Consider the following 16,393-nt stretch of genomic DNA (forward strand, 5'->3'; position numbering starts at 1 on the left):
GTTGAATGTCCACTATAAATAAAGCTCCATCCTGGAGTTGATATGCATCCTGCTCTTTTAAAAGGGTGTATCAAGCTGGGAGGATAATCTCAGTTACTCGCGAGCTCTGCATGAAGCTAGGATCCCAACACTCAGTTCCTAGGCCAACAGCATGGCAAGGATCAAGCCATATTGTCACTCCAGTGGACTGATCGATTTTTGGGGGGGGGCCTGTGGAGAGTCCTATTCAGTGGCTCTCACGTGGGACCCAGAAACCTGCACTTTAATTAACAACCCCAAACAATTTATGGACAAAATACAATATAGGAAACACTATCCTAACAGCATGAAAGCCTGCTACCATATTAACTTTGCTTGGTCTCTTTCTGTATAAACATGTAACAGCAGAGATGGCCAGCAAAAGGCTAAAGAAGCAAACGTGATCAATGAAATGGCATTGCTGTTTGGAAAAATTCAGCAGCTCAGCAAACCTGTTGGATTCACAGTCTTCACCTTTGAAGTCGATGGTGGCAGCTTCCATTTTAAAAGGGCTAAGGAGTCAGTCATTTGAAATGGTGTAGTGGGCTGTGTGATAAGGGGAAAACGGAGCCACCGCCTTAGGGTCAAAGAGGAGCTGTAGCCTGTGACTTTGAATTTGCAACAGGTCCCTTCAGCTTCATTTTGGACAAAGAAGAGTTGGAGTCATAATCATAATAGCTCTTAATGATCTTAGTTTAGAGTGACTGTGTGGGCTGGAACAAAGAATAGAGAATAATTTTCTATGCGTAACCTTTCCAAAATGCCATAACTATGTAGGAGAAATGTTTATGCATTTGAAAAATGCACTGGCTTTCTCAGAACCAGAGAAATCACAGATTTAGGTCCTTATTTACGCACCACCGGATACATGTAACCTACTAAATAAATTCAGAAGCAATTTGATTAAAACAGGGCTCTTTGGTAATCAGAGTTCTTTTGATAGTATATCTCTTCAAAACTGTACTTTCATAAATCAAGAAAAATTAGTTATTGCCAACTATTGTAAATATGAATTATAGATTGAGTCAAACTTGGTGGGAAAATGATTTTTTAAAGCAAGTGTTTATTAAGTACTTGCCCCAGGATAGGTGCCTTTTGGAATTATCTTATTTGATCCTTATAAAGTTGGTACTATTTAGACAAAGAAGTTTAGAGGTATTAAGTTACTTAACTGAGATGCAAGACCTAATACCAAAATTCAAAACCAGATCTGACTCCAAGACAGAAACAGAAACACCATACAAACATCTGGAATGATGGTCCAGATGTGCTTAGAAAAATCTACAGTCATCAAAAAACTCATAAATCAGCTGAATGGACTTTTAGAGTCCGACAAACCCAGTTTGAAATTTTACTTGTATCATATGTAGTATCTTAGGCAAAGATCTGAGCCTCTCCTTGCCCCTGTGAGCTATAAAATGGGAATAATAAAATGTTATGAAGTCCTTATTAAGATTATATGTAAAGCACCTAGGAGTAGAGTGTCTGAAAAACACTTCCTACTCCAGAATAAAGAGGAGGTAGTTCTTTATTAGACTATACTAATACAAGAACATACCACATTCGTTTTTGGTCAGTGGAATTCAGGATTAACATATATTTCAGATTCGATTAAGCCTGTGGCATCCTGTGACTATCATGTGCAGTATGCATGAGTATACATGTTTATCATGGTTAAACAGGTATTATCCATAGCAAGAAAGGGCAGTGGGTAAGTCTCTGCAAGCTTGTCCCATTAAAACCTTCAAATTGGGAAGTGCAGAGATAGATATTATGGGACAGAAATTTCTAACCACATCTAACATTCTGGATGTTCAGTAGCTAAATCTGAAATCCTGATAAATAGAATGATTTGGTCAAAGTCATGTTGGAAGTCAGTCCTAGTTCCAGAACAAGAATAAAGCCCTGTAGCTCCTGGTTCAGCGCTGTACCCTCCATTTGCATGTAATGTATAAAGAATGAACATTGGTTTGGCAATTTTTTATCAAGAATCTTTAAAATACTTTGAGTAGTCTGTCCTAAGAAAATGACCCAAAATGGGTCGGATGTGGGGTGGATGGGAAGACCAAATGCATGAAGAAATACTCTGAAGGCTTTTTTTTCTACAATGGCATAAAATTGGAAGGGGCCTTAATAACTACTCATTCTGTCCACCTCTGTCTGCCTCACATGCCACCTTCTCCTTAATACCCACCCTAACCATTCTGTTTAAGCTGGCCCCTTTTCCCCAGCAATATCCATGTTCCTCTGCTTTATTTTGCATAACACTTAACCATTTTCTAATACATTCTACAATTTATTTATTTTGTATTTATTGACCAGCTCTTCACAAAGGTAGAAGTTTCAAGAGGGCATGCATTTTGTCCCTTGTTCACTGATGAATTCACATCACCTAGAACAATCCTGGGCACACAGTAAGGTTTGTTTAATAAATTAAGAAATGAATGATCTCCAAAACAAGGAAACTGGATCAGTAAATCATTCTACTTATTTAGAGTGATGATAAAACTTAGATAGCATATGCCATTATGTGAATAAAAACAATATTCAAATTCCATATTTTTTGACAGGGGAATTAGATAAAACTGTGTACCAGAAAAAAAAGGATTAGAAGAATGATAAAAGGGAGTAAGTTTTATGCTTTTTGTTTTCCACTTTAAAAGACATTTCATTTCACTTGAGAACTATAGCAAGGAATAGAAGAAGGAAAGGAAAGGGAGAGACAGAGGGTAAGAACTGTAATCAGGCATGCCCTGTCTCCATGCCTTGGGATGCCTGGGGCCTACCAGCAACCTGCCTGAATCCCTGGCATCTTTATCTAAAATAAAGCTGGAGCTTTTTAGCCAGTGAGCATGGTTAGGGCTCAGATTTCCTGTTATTTCCAGAAACATGTGATTTACAGAATTGGCTCAGGAGTTAGCAACTTAAGAACTTTAATTTTAGCTAAAGGCTCACTTTTGTTCACATACCCATTTTCCATCCATTCCAGCCAGTACAGGTCCCCTGGATTCCTTTTTACTGTTATCCATGTCCATTTGTCTCACTGCTGTTTGTATTTAAACTCATCTCCTGTGCTGTCTGCCACCATCTTCCTCCTGTACCTTTGTCCCTGCCTCACATATTGTTTAGTCCTCAGTCCTAGTTTGTGTGGGTGTGCTTCCCGGAGCAAAGAAAGGCATGGCGCTGAGAAAGCTCAAGGCCAGGGAGATCCAGAGCCTAGCCCCTCTCCCTTCTCCCTGCCTTTTCCGTGCATCTTAGCCAGGGGTCCAGCCCTGTGTTTTCTGTAAGCTTTTCTGCACCATCCTTGGACCATTCTCTCCACCTTCTGCTTCTGCAAAGGCATCCAGTGCTTTCTTTGCTGTAGCATGCCTGCACTTGGAGAGATTACTTGCAAAGAGATCTTGCCTGTCTCCTTGGTTACAAAGATGACCATAGGTCCTTATTTTTCATGTTGCAATAAGTTTCTTGTTCCTCATTTTTTTTCACTAATGCTACAGGTTCCGGTCTCTTTCAAGTCCTAGTATTAGCTGCTAAATTCCCAGATTCATGTAATTTTAGAATCAGAAGAAATCTTAAAAGCTGTCTAGTAAAGCCCCCATTGCCACTCCATGGTCAGCACAGGCTGGGCACATGGAAGGTGGTTAAGGAATATTTGTCATCGGTAAATACTGTGAAATCAGCCATTATGTACTACTTGAAGATTATTATTTTGTACTACCAGCTTTATTTTTTAAAAACTTTGTGGTCGTCATTTATTCACATGTATTCATAAAATCAATGAATAATCACAGAGAGGGCTGGGCCTTGGGAGGCAATGAGATAAAACTGAAAAACTGATTTCAAGTTGACAACAGGGTTGCTATAAAGTGGAAATATATATGTTACTTACACAAGAAGAAGAAGAAATGGGCTAAAATTATATGAAAAGATTACATGTAAATAATAACATCTTCCACTGTGAAGAACTGTTAAATAATGTTGCCAAGGAAAGCTGAAAAATGACAGTACTTGAGGTTAGCAGCATATCCGGTATGATTCAGCTGGTGATTAAATTAGGATTTCCTTGATGGAATAAAATAGAATAAATATGTTAAATAGTTCCTCATCCAAGAGTCTGGGAAAAGTTAGATTTCCATTGCACTGGAAAATGTGAAATGATTACAATGAGCAAGCCCCTTGTCTACCTGAAAATCGCTAGTGAGTGAGACCTGGAGTGAGACAGTGAGATGAGACACACCGCATCTTGGTACTGCCCCAGAGATTATGAGAATGGTATTTTGCCAGGACAGCCAATTTTTTTTCATGATAGTTTTTTATTGTCTTTTTGTTTTTCTTTCAGGCTTGCAAATTTTATAGTTCCCAGTGGTATCTAGTCAACTACAAATATGAACAATATTCTGGAGACATTCAACAGTTACCTCGGTAAGAACACATTATGAGTAATCCTTGAGTCTTCCATATATATACAAAATATGTTCTCCTAATTTCTGCCATTGTTTATGAAGGCATATACATCGATGCCAAAGTATATTGCACAAAATTTTAAAATGAGTCACAATAGAACATTTGTCCTACAACGTGTTGTTTGTATGTTCACAGAATTCGGGGTGAGATCTAAATATAGTCCTATTTAGTTTTTGAATAAAGTTTTAAACTATCATTATGTCATTCTTTGGTGAGCTGTTCATTCAATAGCAGTATGAAGAGGATTAAAAAAATACAATTTGGACCCAAAATTTTTTCCAACATTAGTCTGTATGTAGCATTTATGTTGCCACTGGCTTTGTGTATTTTCATGTGGGGATATTAAAAGTCATGAAGTTAAACAACCTCCACAGAAGTGATATGTCTAAGAATGGCCAAAAGGGAAAAATAAGCACCTAATTTTGGGGGGTATTCTGTGAAAATGAAGCCTTTAGGGGAAGGTGACTTCATTCTGCACCCACTCAAATGCTCCCTCTGCACAGAGGCTCACTGACCAACTACCTGAACTAAAGTGGCCATTTATGCAGTGCCTGGGTCCTCACTACAGTAAAAACCCCCAAAGGGCAGGGACTCTTTGTAGAATCCCCTGCAGGCCTAGGAGAATGCCTGGCACATAGTAGATGTGCAATAATTACTTACCAGATAAGTAAACTGACTGAATGGCAAATTTAAAAGTACATTCCTGATGGGATTGGAGTTGCTAAAATCCAGAGAGCTTCAGTGAACTGGAATCTCCCAATGCATCGGTTCATCAAACGAAAATGAGGCAGATAATCCAGAAGAACACTTAAGACATTCAAAAATTAAGTTTTCAGTAACATTTTCCTGGAGTGAGACAGTGAGATGAGACACACCGCATCTAACATTTGAATGGACGCATGGTTCATATTTGGGTACCACTTTCCAAGATCTCCTGAGCCCCCGGGAAACCTTTTCCAGACGTGCATGCTTGGAAGTACTGCTCTCAGCTCCTGGATGCAGAATTTGAGGGAGGAGTTGTGGCCTAGCCCTGAGAGGTGGCGTTTGACCTGAAATTTGAAGGAACAGTAGCTAACAGCACTGCAATCTTAAGAAAAGAGTTCCCAGAGGAAAAAGCAAGGGCAAGAGCCCTGAGGTAGGAACCAGCATGACCACTTGAGAATGGGTCATGGAGGCTGGTATTTGGGTGGGAAAGGGAATATCAATATGAAGACAGGGAACCTTGTGAGTGCTGAAACAGAGCTGGAATTCTATTCTCATTGAAACAGAAGCCTGTGGAAATTTTAACCTGAAGTGTGGCATGATATGGTTTACCTCCTTCAAAGAGCACTTGGTCTACTTTATGGAGAAGGGAATTGTAGAGCTGAGATTAGAAAAAAAAAAAAGGAGGGAAGGAGGCCCTTTATTTTGGAGTTGCATTACTGTGAAAAGCAAAACAATGGTTTCTCCGAACAGCAAATCTATGTTCAGAACAGTGAACATTAACTTTTACCAAACATCTGAACATTCCTTTAGATTCAGGTCACTCCTAATAGAGGACCTCCTATAACTTCATGATGGGAAGGTTCCTTCACACCCTAGGCTTTCATGAGTAATTGTTACGTTCAGAATGTTTGGGTGTTAGTCACATATTTTCTGTAGGTAAAATTGAAAAGCAAAGCATTTTTTAACATCAAGACTTCCTCTTTCTGAAAATAGTTCTGAGAAGTGGTTACAACTTGGAAGCTGTGTCCAAGCAGTTGGAAGGCTGCATGTGAAGTGTAAAAAGCAGTATTTAGCTGCCCTTTGAAACAAATGCCTTCCCACTGTCTTTAGGTGTATTGAAATCTTTAGTGGCTTTGTCCCCAAACCTCTTTTCTTACATTCATGATGCCATAAAGAAAAATAAATACATAAAATATTTCACATTCATGGTATTCTTCTATTAAAACAAAAGAGAAATCCCTTCCAGGAAGAGCTTGGTGTGGTATTATTGTTGAATTAGAATGCTCATAGTGGCATGGGGAGAAATCTCATGAGAAGAAATACAAAAATAACCAAAATGTGGAGAATTTCCCTGCCTGTAACTAGAGAAGTGGAAGTTGATACCAAGAAGGGGAAGAAAAAGATTGCCACAAAATAAGAAACTTAAATGGACTGTATGTATATTCAAAATGAAAATCAGAAGTTCTAGCATATAATTCTCACATATCCCCTGAAATAATGAAGACTGTTCACACTGAATAGCAAAATTATTTTTTAAATGATTTTTACAAAGCTAAACACCTTTCACTATTGACTACATATATTTAAGTCAGTAGTGGAAACAGATAACTTACCTGGACCTTCTGAAGCCATTAGAAGTAAATCATTTTCACAGCTCCTGGATTAGAGTAATTCTCCTATGTCTGCTACCAATTTAAATTTTTATCATTTCTTTTTTATGGGTTGCAGAGGCTGCAAATAAAAACTTGAAATGATGGAAAAGTGAAATAAAAAAGAGGTGTGTGTTTATCTCCCTCACTTTTATTCTTTAAAATTGACTCTTAGCAACTTCACTTGTTTTTAAGTGTCTATTCATAGGAAGATACTGGAAAGAGATATTTCAGGCTGGAATGTAAAATGTAAAGCCTTCACAAATTAGGAATAAAAATCAACACTGAACTTGGGATTCCCAGTAGATAAGAATGACATGATAATATATGATGGCAAAGGAGCCAAGAATATATGAGGAAACAACAGACTCTTCAATAAATAATATTGGGAAAATTGGACAGCCTCATGCAAAAGAATGAACCTGGACCGCTATCTTACATCATGCACAAAAGTTAACTCAAAATGGATTAAAGACTTAAATGTAAAAACTGAAATGATAAAAATCCTAAAAGCATACATAGGCAGTAAACTCCTTGGTATCAGTTCTCACAATGATTTTTCTGGTGACTCTGAAAGCAAAGGAACAAAAGCAAAACTGAACAAGTGGGACTGCGTGAAACTGAATAGATTCTGCACAGCAGAAAAAAAAACCATCAACAAAATGAACAGGCAAGGCACCCTACTGAATGGGGGTAAATATTTGCAAGTCTGGTAAGGGGTTAATGTCCAAAATATATAAAGAATTCACACAACTCAGTAGCAAAAAGAAAGAAAGAAAGAAAGAAAACAAACAAAAAATGAGCAGAGGATCTGAATAGATAGTTTTTCAAAGAAGACATACAGATGGCCAAGAAGTACATGAAAAGACAGTCAACCTCACTAATCATCAGGGAAATGCAAATCAAAAGCACAATGAGATGTCACCTCACACCTATGAGAATGGCTATTACCAAAAAGACAAAAAACAGCAAGTGTTGGTGAGGGTGTGGAGAAAAGAGCACTTCCGTGCACTGTTGGCAGGAATGTAAACTGGTGCAGCTGCTATGGAAAATGGTATGGAGGTTCCTCAAAAAATTAACAGCACAACTACCCTATGACCTAGCAATTTCACTTCTCTGTATGTATCTGAAGAAAACAAAATTATTAACTCAGAAAGATATCTGCACCCCCATTTTTGCATCATTATCTACAGTAGCTAAGGTATGGAAACAACCTAAGTGTCCATCAATGGATGAATGGATACAGAAAGTGTGATATATAGATACACATACACACACACACACACATTGGAATAGTATTCAGTAATTTAAAAGAATTAAATCTTACCGTTTGCAACAACATGGACAGGACTTGAGATTATTACATTAAGTGAAGGAAGTCAGAGAAAGACAAATACCATATGATCTCACTTCTATATGAAATTTAAAAACAAAAACCCAGCTCATAGATACAGAGAACAGATTGCTGGTTGCCAGAGGCAGGGGCAGGGTGTGGGCAAAATTGGTGAAGGGGATAAAAAGGTATACAAAGTACCAATTATAAAATAAGTCCTGGGGATGTGATGTACAGTATGGTGACTCTAGCTAATAATAATATATTGTATATTTGAAAGTTGCTAAGAGAGTAAATCTTAAAGGTCCTCATCACAAGAAAAAAGTATTTTTGGTAAGTATGTATGATTATGGTTGTTAACTAGACTTACTGTGGTGAACATCTGCAATATCTACAAAAAAATGTGGCATCATGTTGTACACCTGAAATTAATATAATGTTATCTGTCAATTATACCTGAATTTAAAAAAATTAATATGTGATACCACTGATTTCATTAATCCAGAGTAAAATACAGGGATGTATAGCATATTTAAATTTTTTACCACCACTGATTTGGTATAAAGAAGAAAATTTCATAGAATACATTTTGTGACTGAAGATCAAATAAAATGTAACCAGTTTAGTTGAGCTGAAAGAACATTCCCAGAGTGTTGACAGTGAACCAGAATGGGTTTGGGGCCAATGGGGCCATATGTACATTATCCCATTTAACACACATAATGCCATGGGGTAGGAACCAATATCCTATAGGAAGGAGGTACCAATAACTTGCCCCTAACCTCACATCTATAACTGATGGGGCACTCAGGCATCCCTCACTTCTTAAATGAGCAATGGAGGTAATTTGAGTGTAGAAATGAGAAATGAGACTACCTAGAAATGACAGCAAATGTTGGGTTCAAAAACAGGAGGGTATGGTCCCTACTGTGGTGCCTCTTCCTCAGGATCCCAAAGGCTCTCAGAGACCAGGCGGTGCTCCTGGGGAAAGGGCAAGAGTTTTAACATCAGTAACCAGAGGTGCTTATCTGTCAGTGACTAAAAGAGAAAATAGCTTTTGCTTCATGGCCCTGCAGAGTGGAGACTGAATGGCGATGGTGGCTCAGTAAAGGCAGGGAGGTTATGCCTCTTGAGTCAGTGGGACTAGGACTGGGAAGGAGTCCTCGGCAGCCGCCATGCCTCCGAGGCGGTCCACACACCATCTACCAGAGCCTTCTCCTCCGTGGCTGACCCTCGCCGCCCAACTCTCCCTCCCTGTGCCCCAGACCCAGCCGCCTTCCTCTCCTGGGTGCTGTGAGTCTGGCCCGTCCCCAAGACCTTACTCTCACCGTTCATTGTGCCAGAATGCTGTACCCCCATCTCCTTCCACTGGCTTCTTTTCATCCTCACATGAAATGGCCATCTGTGACCACCCTCTCTGAACCTGGCCTCTGCCACCCCTTCCCAGATCACTCTTTTCTCTTCCCCTCTTTCATTTTCTTCTCAACCATTTTCACTCACGAAAGTTATCTTGCTTATTTATGGTTAATTATCGACTCTATCCTCCCTTAGAACACAAGCTTCATCAGTTCAGGGGTTTATTCCCTGGTGCGTGGTTAGCATGATCGCACATCTTCTGTGTGAAGGGTACTATCTGGGACCTGCTTCACTTACTGGCAAACAATGGCCTTTAAGAGTTAAGACAGCTCTCAACTCACACGGCATTTGATCAAGCATACTCAGAATTAAGAAAAACCAGCCATCAATGGCCAAGTCTACATTCACCCACTCCCTGCCTTCAGATATGACCTAAACTGACACTCACTAATCTGCACACTTTTTAATGAACAATGATGTCAGCATGAATATGGCTAGTGACTAATGAAGTTGGTTGAGTTCACCTTATTGGTCTTTCCTGTCTCTCATGTATTCTGAGTAATTTTAAATCAATATTTAAGTGAACTGATGAACTGATGAGACCAGTTTAAAGAAAATTTTATTTTATGGAAAAGTTCAGAGACCTCACATAATATAGAGCACCTACCTAAGTCTTCAGTGTAACATTTGGGGAATTTTTTTTAATATTGGGATGACATTCCCTTCTTTCTTTGATATTTTAACATTTCTATGACACTCCATCCTACAAAAACATTGGGGAAAGAAAGCTAAAAACTTCTTATTCAACATTTTCTTTGACAATAGTTTACATATATTTTTCTACAATTTTATTTTCCTTAGTACAGAATAGTGCAGGAGACACATTATTTTTGGTCACTGTGGATAATTCTTCCAAAGCTTTTTTTCAGATTTCCACTATATTTTGTTACACAAATTTTCAAGCATACAAAAAAGGTGAAAGACTTGTATAATGAACACTGATCTTCTAACCACCTACCTTGTATCATTTACAGTTTGCTATACTTATTTTGTCACATTACCTGTCCTTCCATCTACCCATCCCATTAGCCATCCATCCATCCATCCATCCATCTTGTTTTTTGATGATTTCAAAGTGAGCTTAAAATGTTCAACACACTAGAGTCTACCACCTTTCTAAACATTTTAGAATGTATACCATTTGATGCAAGTTGTAGATAATTACAGTTTACTTTTTTTCTTTTGAGGGAAACTTTACAGGGAAATACACAAATTGTAAGTGAACCTTTCAATGACTTCTGATTATACACACCTGTACAACTGACACTTCTTAAAGAGGTCATTACTACCCCTTCTTCACCTATCCACACCCCTACTTCCCTCTCCCACCAGAAACTACTGTTGGGATTTTCTTTACCACAGATTAGTATTATCTGTTCTTAAAGTTCATCACAGTTGGAGTCATGCCATGAGTGTTCCTCTGTTTCTGGCTTTTTTGACTCTGCATGATGCTTTTGAATGCCATCCATGCCATCAGGAGCGCCTCGCCTTTCTGAGCAATGTTCTTTTTTGTTGTGGGTCTACTATGGTTTCTTCAGCCATTCTGTTGGTGGGCAGCATTTTGAGCTGAGTTGTGCACAAGTCACTTTAAATCCATAGACCTCTGTGAAGCTTTGGTTGTAAGATATAGGCTGTCTCAGTTGTTATTTCCACTTCTTTACTGGGAGATGTGTGGAAGAACCTCACAAGTATTTAGCCTTATTTTTGAGATTCATGAAAGCCTTCTTTCGTTTCCTTAATTCTCTGTTCCTATACCATTACTTTGTTTGTAAGTATCTTTGTGGAACTGAGAGTTGGACTATGGAACATGGCCACTATGTGATCCACAATTATCAGGAACAAGTGCCTGTAAAATGATTGACTCTTTTGCCACAGAGAGAAGAAAGGATAAGCCATGCTGGCCAAAGAGGACAGAATTAGGAGTTGGGAAATGAGCAGAACCATCTCAAGGTCACAGGGAGCCTGACAGGAAGTGACTAGCATACATCCTGGGGCCACCTCTGAGCCAAATGCTGACACCCCATTCAAGTTGGTCTTTTCTGCCTCTTCCTCTCTTTTCCCTACTCATTCCTTTATCTTTCACCTGGAGTGTTTCCTTAATACTCCTTTACTGTCCTGCCATCATTTTAAGAATCCAGGAATACTCATGTTCCCTCCTCTGCAGACAAAGTATTTTGGGTAATTGCTCTGAAATCCACCATTTGGCCCTGCCTCTGAATCTCAGACAACGTGTCACCTCTCACAGGAGGGAGGAGAGAGGGAAGGGCTGGGTTGAAGGGCTTTATTTTGCCAATGAAATGAAAAAGTCGAAAGTGACTACTTCTTGTGCAGGAATGCCAAGATATTGATAAAGAAAAAGGGATATTTCTGGTGGGACAGGAAGAATTTCCCAGTGATCCCCAAATAACACTGCATCCCCCTCTACTTGCTCAGCTTTCATATAAAGTTGTGGACCAAGGAGGTAGAGCAAGGTAACGTCAGGGGCAACAGACACAGATAAACTTGAGTATCTCAAGGCTCCACAAGAAGAAGAAAGAACTATAGGTACACCAGGATCCTTTGGGAGAGAGAAATGGCTGCCATTTTACACAGCATGCTTACAAAAAATGGTTTGGGTTAACCTATTCTACATACAGAAAGTAGCATTGCAGAAATAAGCCTTCTAATCCCATCTCTTTCACTGGGTGTTTGTATGAATAAATGTCATGGACTTCATTTTCTTCTCAGTAAAATAGCAAAATGAGAGTAGACTGTGGATGCCCAGAATTTGTGTACAAACATTTGATTACACACACACAGATAATTTAATAAAAAACAATATTGCTATTTATACAGGTTTAGACTTCAATACCAAATTTCTGCTATCTTGGTATATATTTTTGAGCTTCTTTGAACTTGCAAGTAAGTCATGAATGAGAAAGGTTATATAATGTATTAATGTATTTTTGAAATTTGTAATAATGCATATCCATGCCAATAAATTCATATACATCAAGAGCAAATATTTTTTGAGCACTTACCATGTGCCAGAAACTGTGGGAGAGATAACTTAAAAATACACATTTCCTACCACTCTTCTTTTAAACCTCTGGCTTTTAAATAAGATTGTTTGGCAACTATTTATCTGTGGGTCTTGGGGTTTCATATCCAGACTGTGCAACCAAGACAAAATAGAGAAATAAATCAGAACTATGTCTGGAGTGAGTCAGTACTATCAACCTTAACATTCAGTATCAAGTACTAAGCATCCCAGAACAGCTTTATTTTTCTTAGTTATTGATTCTGGTAGCAAATAACTTTCATTAATTTGAATTCACAAAATAAATTCATAAGAGTAAGATAGTTTTTAAGAACCTGTTTAACACGTTGGAGGTGCCTCTTAGAATTTTGATCACCAAAAGTATGTGTTTCACAGCTAAAAAGAGCATTGCCAAGATACCTTCCAAAAATTAAGTTTTAAATTATACCATTTTATCCAATTTCACTTCTATGATATCCTTGTTCACCTTGCTTATCATTGATTCAATCAGCAAATGCATATTGAGCCTCTCTACAATAGGAAAGGGGAAAGCCGGGTGAGATGTAAGTGGGATTTCCTCAGGGTCCCTGGCTTTAAGAAATGTATAATCTGATGGAGGGCTAAGGCATGTGCACAAAGGACAGAATCAGGTGGGCATGGCTAAGAGATGTACTGTCAGCATCTGCAGGGAGAGACTCCTAATTCTGTAGAGGCCAGGATGCCTTTTGGAAACAACTTTGGGAGCACAAACTCTTATCAGTTTACAATGAGGAATTATGCAACCTTAGAAAGAAATGTGATCCTAATACATGCCACAACATGAATGAACCTAAGCAAAATCAGCCAGACACGAAAAGACAAATACTGCCTGATTCTACTGACACGAAATACCTAGAATAGTCGAACACATAGAGGCAAAAAGGAGAACAGTGGTTGCCAGGGGCTGGGGGCAGGGAGGGATCGGGGGTTGTTTGATAGGTTCAGAGTCAGCTTGGGAATAAAAAAGGTGTGGAGATGGGCAATGGTGATGGTCGTGTACACTTTAAGATGGCTAAAATAGTAGTTCTTCTGTTGTATATATTTTATGACGATAGGAATAAAACCTCTCATCAGGTATGGAGAATGTGGTTCTGTGATTCTATGGGCTTTCCATAGATTAGCACTCTTTTTGTTCTCTTTCTCTGCTGTGAACTGGGAATGTGCATTTTCATGTATTTCACAGGGAAGGTAAAGAATATTTTGAATTCCTATGTGAATGCACAGTCTGGCAATTTTATACACACTTACGTGTCCTTGGCCATTTACCTTCCTGTCTGGAATACCAGCAACATAGGAAACGATTTGTGATGAAAATACTGAATGTGCCACTGGGCATTTTTTCTCAATAATCAGATTCTGTGGTTGTTTGTACGCAATATAAATCACTTAAAGAAAATAAATATTCTGCAAATTCTACATCTAGGATTTTCTAGCTCGGTATCAAGGAATGCCTGAGCTTTGGATGGTATCATCCAGTTCCATTCAACCTCGAGTTATGAGATAGAATCAAGCCAAGGAAAGTTTATTTCTCTCTCATTTTACCATTTGTAGAGCCAAGTGTTTGTGTTGCTCCTCTGGGCTGGTGATACTATGGCATTAGGGTGTTGGTGCTACCACGGAAGTGCACAGAGGGAGCACAGTTCCCACTGAGTCCTACAGGTGCAGCTTTGGGGGAGGCCATGCCTGGGGGGGTGGGCAGCGCTGCCTAGTGGGCAGAGCGAAAACTGGCTCCCAATGCTCGGTTCTTCAGAGACCCATCCTGTGTCCGCGGGCATGTCATAAAGACAAAGGAGAAAGGTAATGAAACCGTCACTACTACATATTCCACTTCAAAATGTGGAGGAAGGAAAATGTAAGCCACCAAACCTTTAAAACTGTCCTATTTGACTTCATCTAACCCAGGAAGACATGTGTAAATCTGCATAAAACAGCAACCCCATAATTTTAAACGGAGATTTATTTACTGTCGCTAAGATGTAATGGTGTAGGGGAACATTAATATGTCCGCAGGAAATGGAATCTCAAGACCGCATTATTTTATTTAAAGACACTATAGCTGTTTCCCAGGGAACAGCTGGAAATGAAAGCCAGGTCTCAAATGACAAATCAGAATTTTCCTTTCTTTTCCTTTTTTTTTTTTTTTTTTTTTAATATCAGAGCAGAATACAAACCAGAGAAACTTCCTTCACATTCCTTTGAGGTTGACCATGAAGATGCTGATAAGGATGAAGTAAGTAAATTGCTGCGAGTGGGATGTTTAGAACATGAGGGTAATTAGTCCCTGTCTTCCACTAGAGCGGTTCACCTGCTGACCCTTTTTTCATAAAGCGACAGGAGCTGTTTGCACAAGGGCTTCTCGTTAAAATGAGGCACGCTTGTTCTAAGATTGAACATGGCTCCTTAAGATGAGTCCAAGAGAGAAGAAAGAGGCCCATCGATTAAGTGCCGCACCTCGGATCTGGGATTCGGGGATTCAGGGATTCAGGCGAGGCTGTGGCCGAGCTAATGATACTGTTTCTCTAGGATACCACGTCCCACTCATCTTCCAAGGGCGGTGGCGGAGCAGTCGGAGCTGGAGTTTTCAAGTCTGGCTGGCTCTACAAGGGGAATTTCAACAGCACCGTGAACAATACCGTTACTGTTCGGGTAAGGAGACTGCAAGACGCATCTGTGCTCCTGCCACCTTTCTTGACGCCCTCTCCTTCGGTCAAAGCACAGGGGAGAGCCATTTGCATTGAGTTTCTGTTTCACATCATATTTTATTTATGGGAAAGGAGAATGCTCTTCTCCAGAATGGTGCCTTAGAGAGGTACGCTCCTGAAGGAATCAGAAAAGTTCTGATTTCTGGGAAGAATAATACATTGCAATTTGAACTGCCTCCTTTTGTATCTTTTCCTTTATTTAGTCATTCAAAAAGCGCTACTTTCAGCTGACGCAGTTGCCAGACAACTCCTACATCATGAACTTTTACAAAGATGAAAAAATATCCAAAGAACCCAAAGGCTGCATCTTTTTGGATTCCTGTACAGGTGTGGTGCAGGTGAGCAGAAATTTCTTTTCCCCTTGGGTTTTCTTAATCAAAAAGGGTGTTCATCTAATCATCAGTCATTTATTCCACAAATATTTATGGAGTATCCGATATTAGCCAAGAGCTGTTCTAAACTCTAGGGATTCAGTGGACAGCAAGGAAGTGTAGGTTCCTGCTTTCATAAAACTCACTTTCAATAAGAAAGAAAGAGAGAAAATAAGCATAAAGAAATAACCCAAATGGAATTGGCTGGTGAAATCTGAATAGAGAAAATAAACAGAGTTATAGAAGGGAGACAGAAAAATAGTGAAACTAGAAGGAATATTAATGCTCCAGAAGTGAAAAAAAACCATTTTTGAAGACTAGAAACTGAGCAGGGGCAGCAAGTGCAAAGGTCCTGAGGCGAGAGCAAGTCTCATATATTCCAGGAGAAGAGGAAAATGACCCCCTGTGTGGCTATAGTAGACAAAACCACTGAGCTAGAAAATTCCTTAAGATAATATGTAAATCATATAGCTCAAAGAATACACTTCATAAATGTTATATTTATTATTAGGTAATAATGAAGTAGTAAATTTACAGGGTACATATACAACATCATCTTTGTTAGAGGCAGTTTCCTTCAAGGCAAGGGTTACACTGATTCTCAAGAGTTTAATTTAAAACATTTCTTTTAACAGACAATGCTAGTCTGCAAGCTCTCTGTCTTCAGACTATTGCCC

General features: G+C 39.1%; 1 protein-coding gene across 1 annotated transcript in view; it reads left to right on the forward strand.

The window, feature by feature from the left end:
- The window catches only part of DOCK10 (dedicator of cytokinesis 10), a 183,917-nt gene that overhangs the window by 70,866 nt on the left and 96,658 nt on the right, over positions 1-16,393 (forward strand). Inside the window, exons 4-7 of the mRNA XM_036913661.2 lie at positions 4,358-4,440; positions 14,801-14,873; positions 15,167-15,289; positions 15,549-15,683. Of these exons, the coding sequence (XP_036769556.2) occupies positions 4,358-4,440; positions 14,801-14,873; positions 15,167-15,289; positions 15,549-15,683 (414 nt within the window). The remainder of the gene's footprint in view (positions 1-4,357; positions 4,441-14,800; positions 14,874-15,166; positions 15,290-15,548; positions 15,684-16,393) is intronic.

This window comes from Manis pentadactyla, chromosome 6, assembly GCF_030020395.1.
Source record: "Manis pentadactyla isolate mManPen7 chromosome 6, mManPen7.hap1, whole genome shotgun sequence".
NCBI classification, from domain to species: domain Eukaryota; kingdom Metazoa; phylum Chordata; class Mammalia; order Pholidota; family Manidae; genus Manis; species Manis pentadactyla.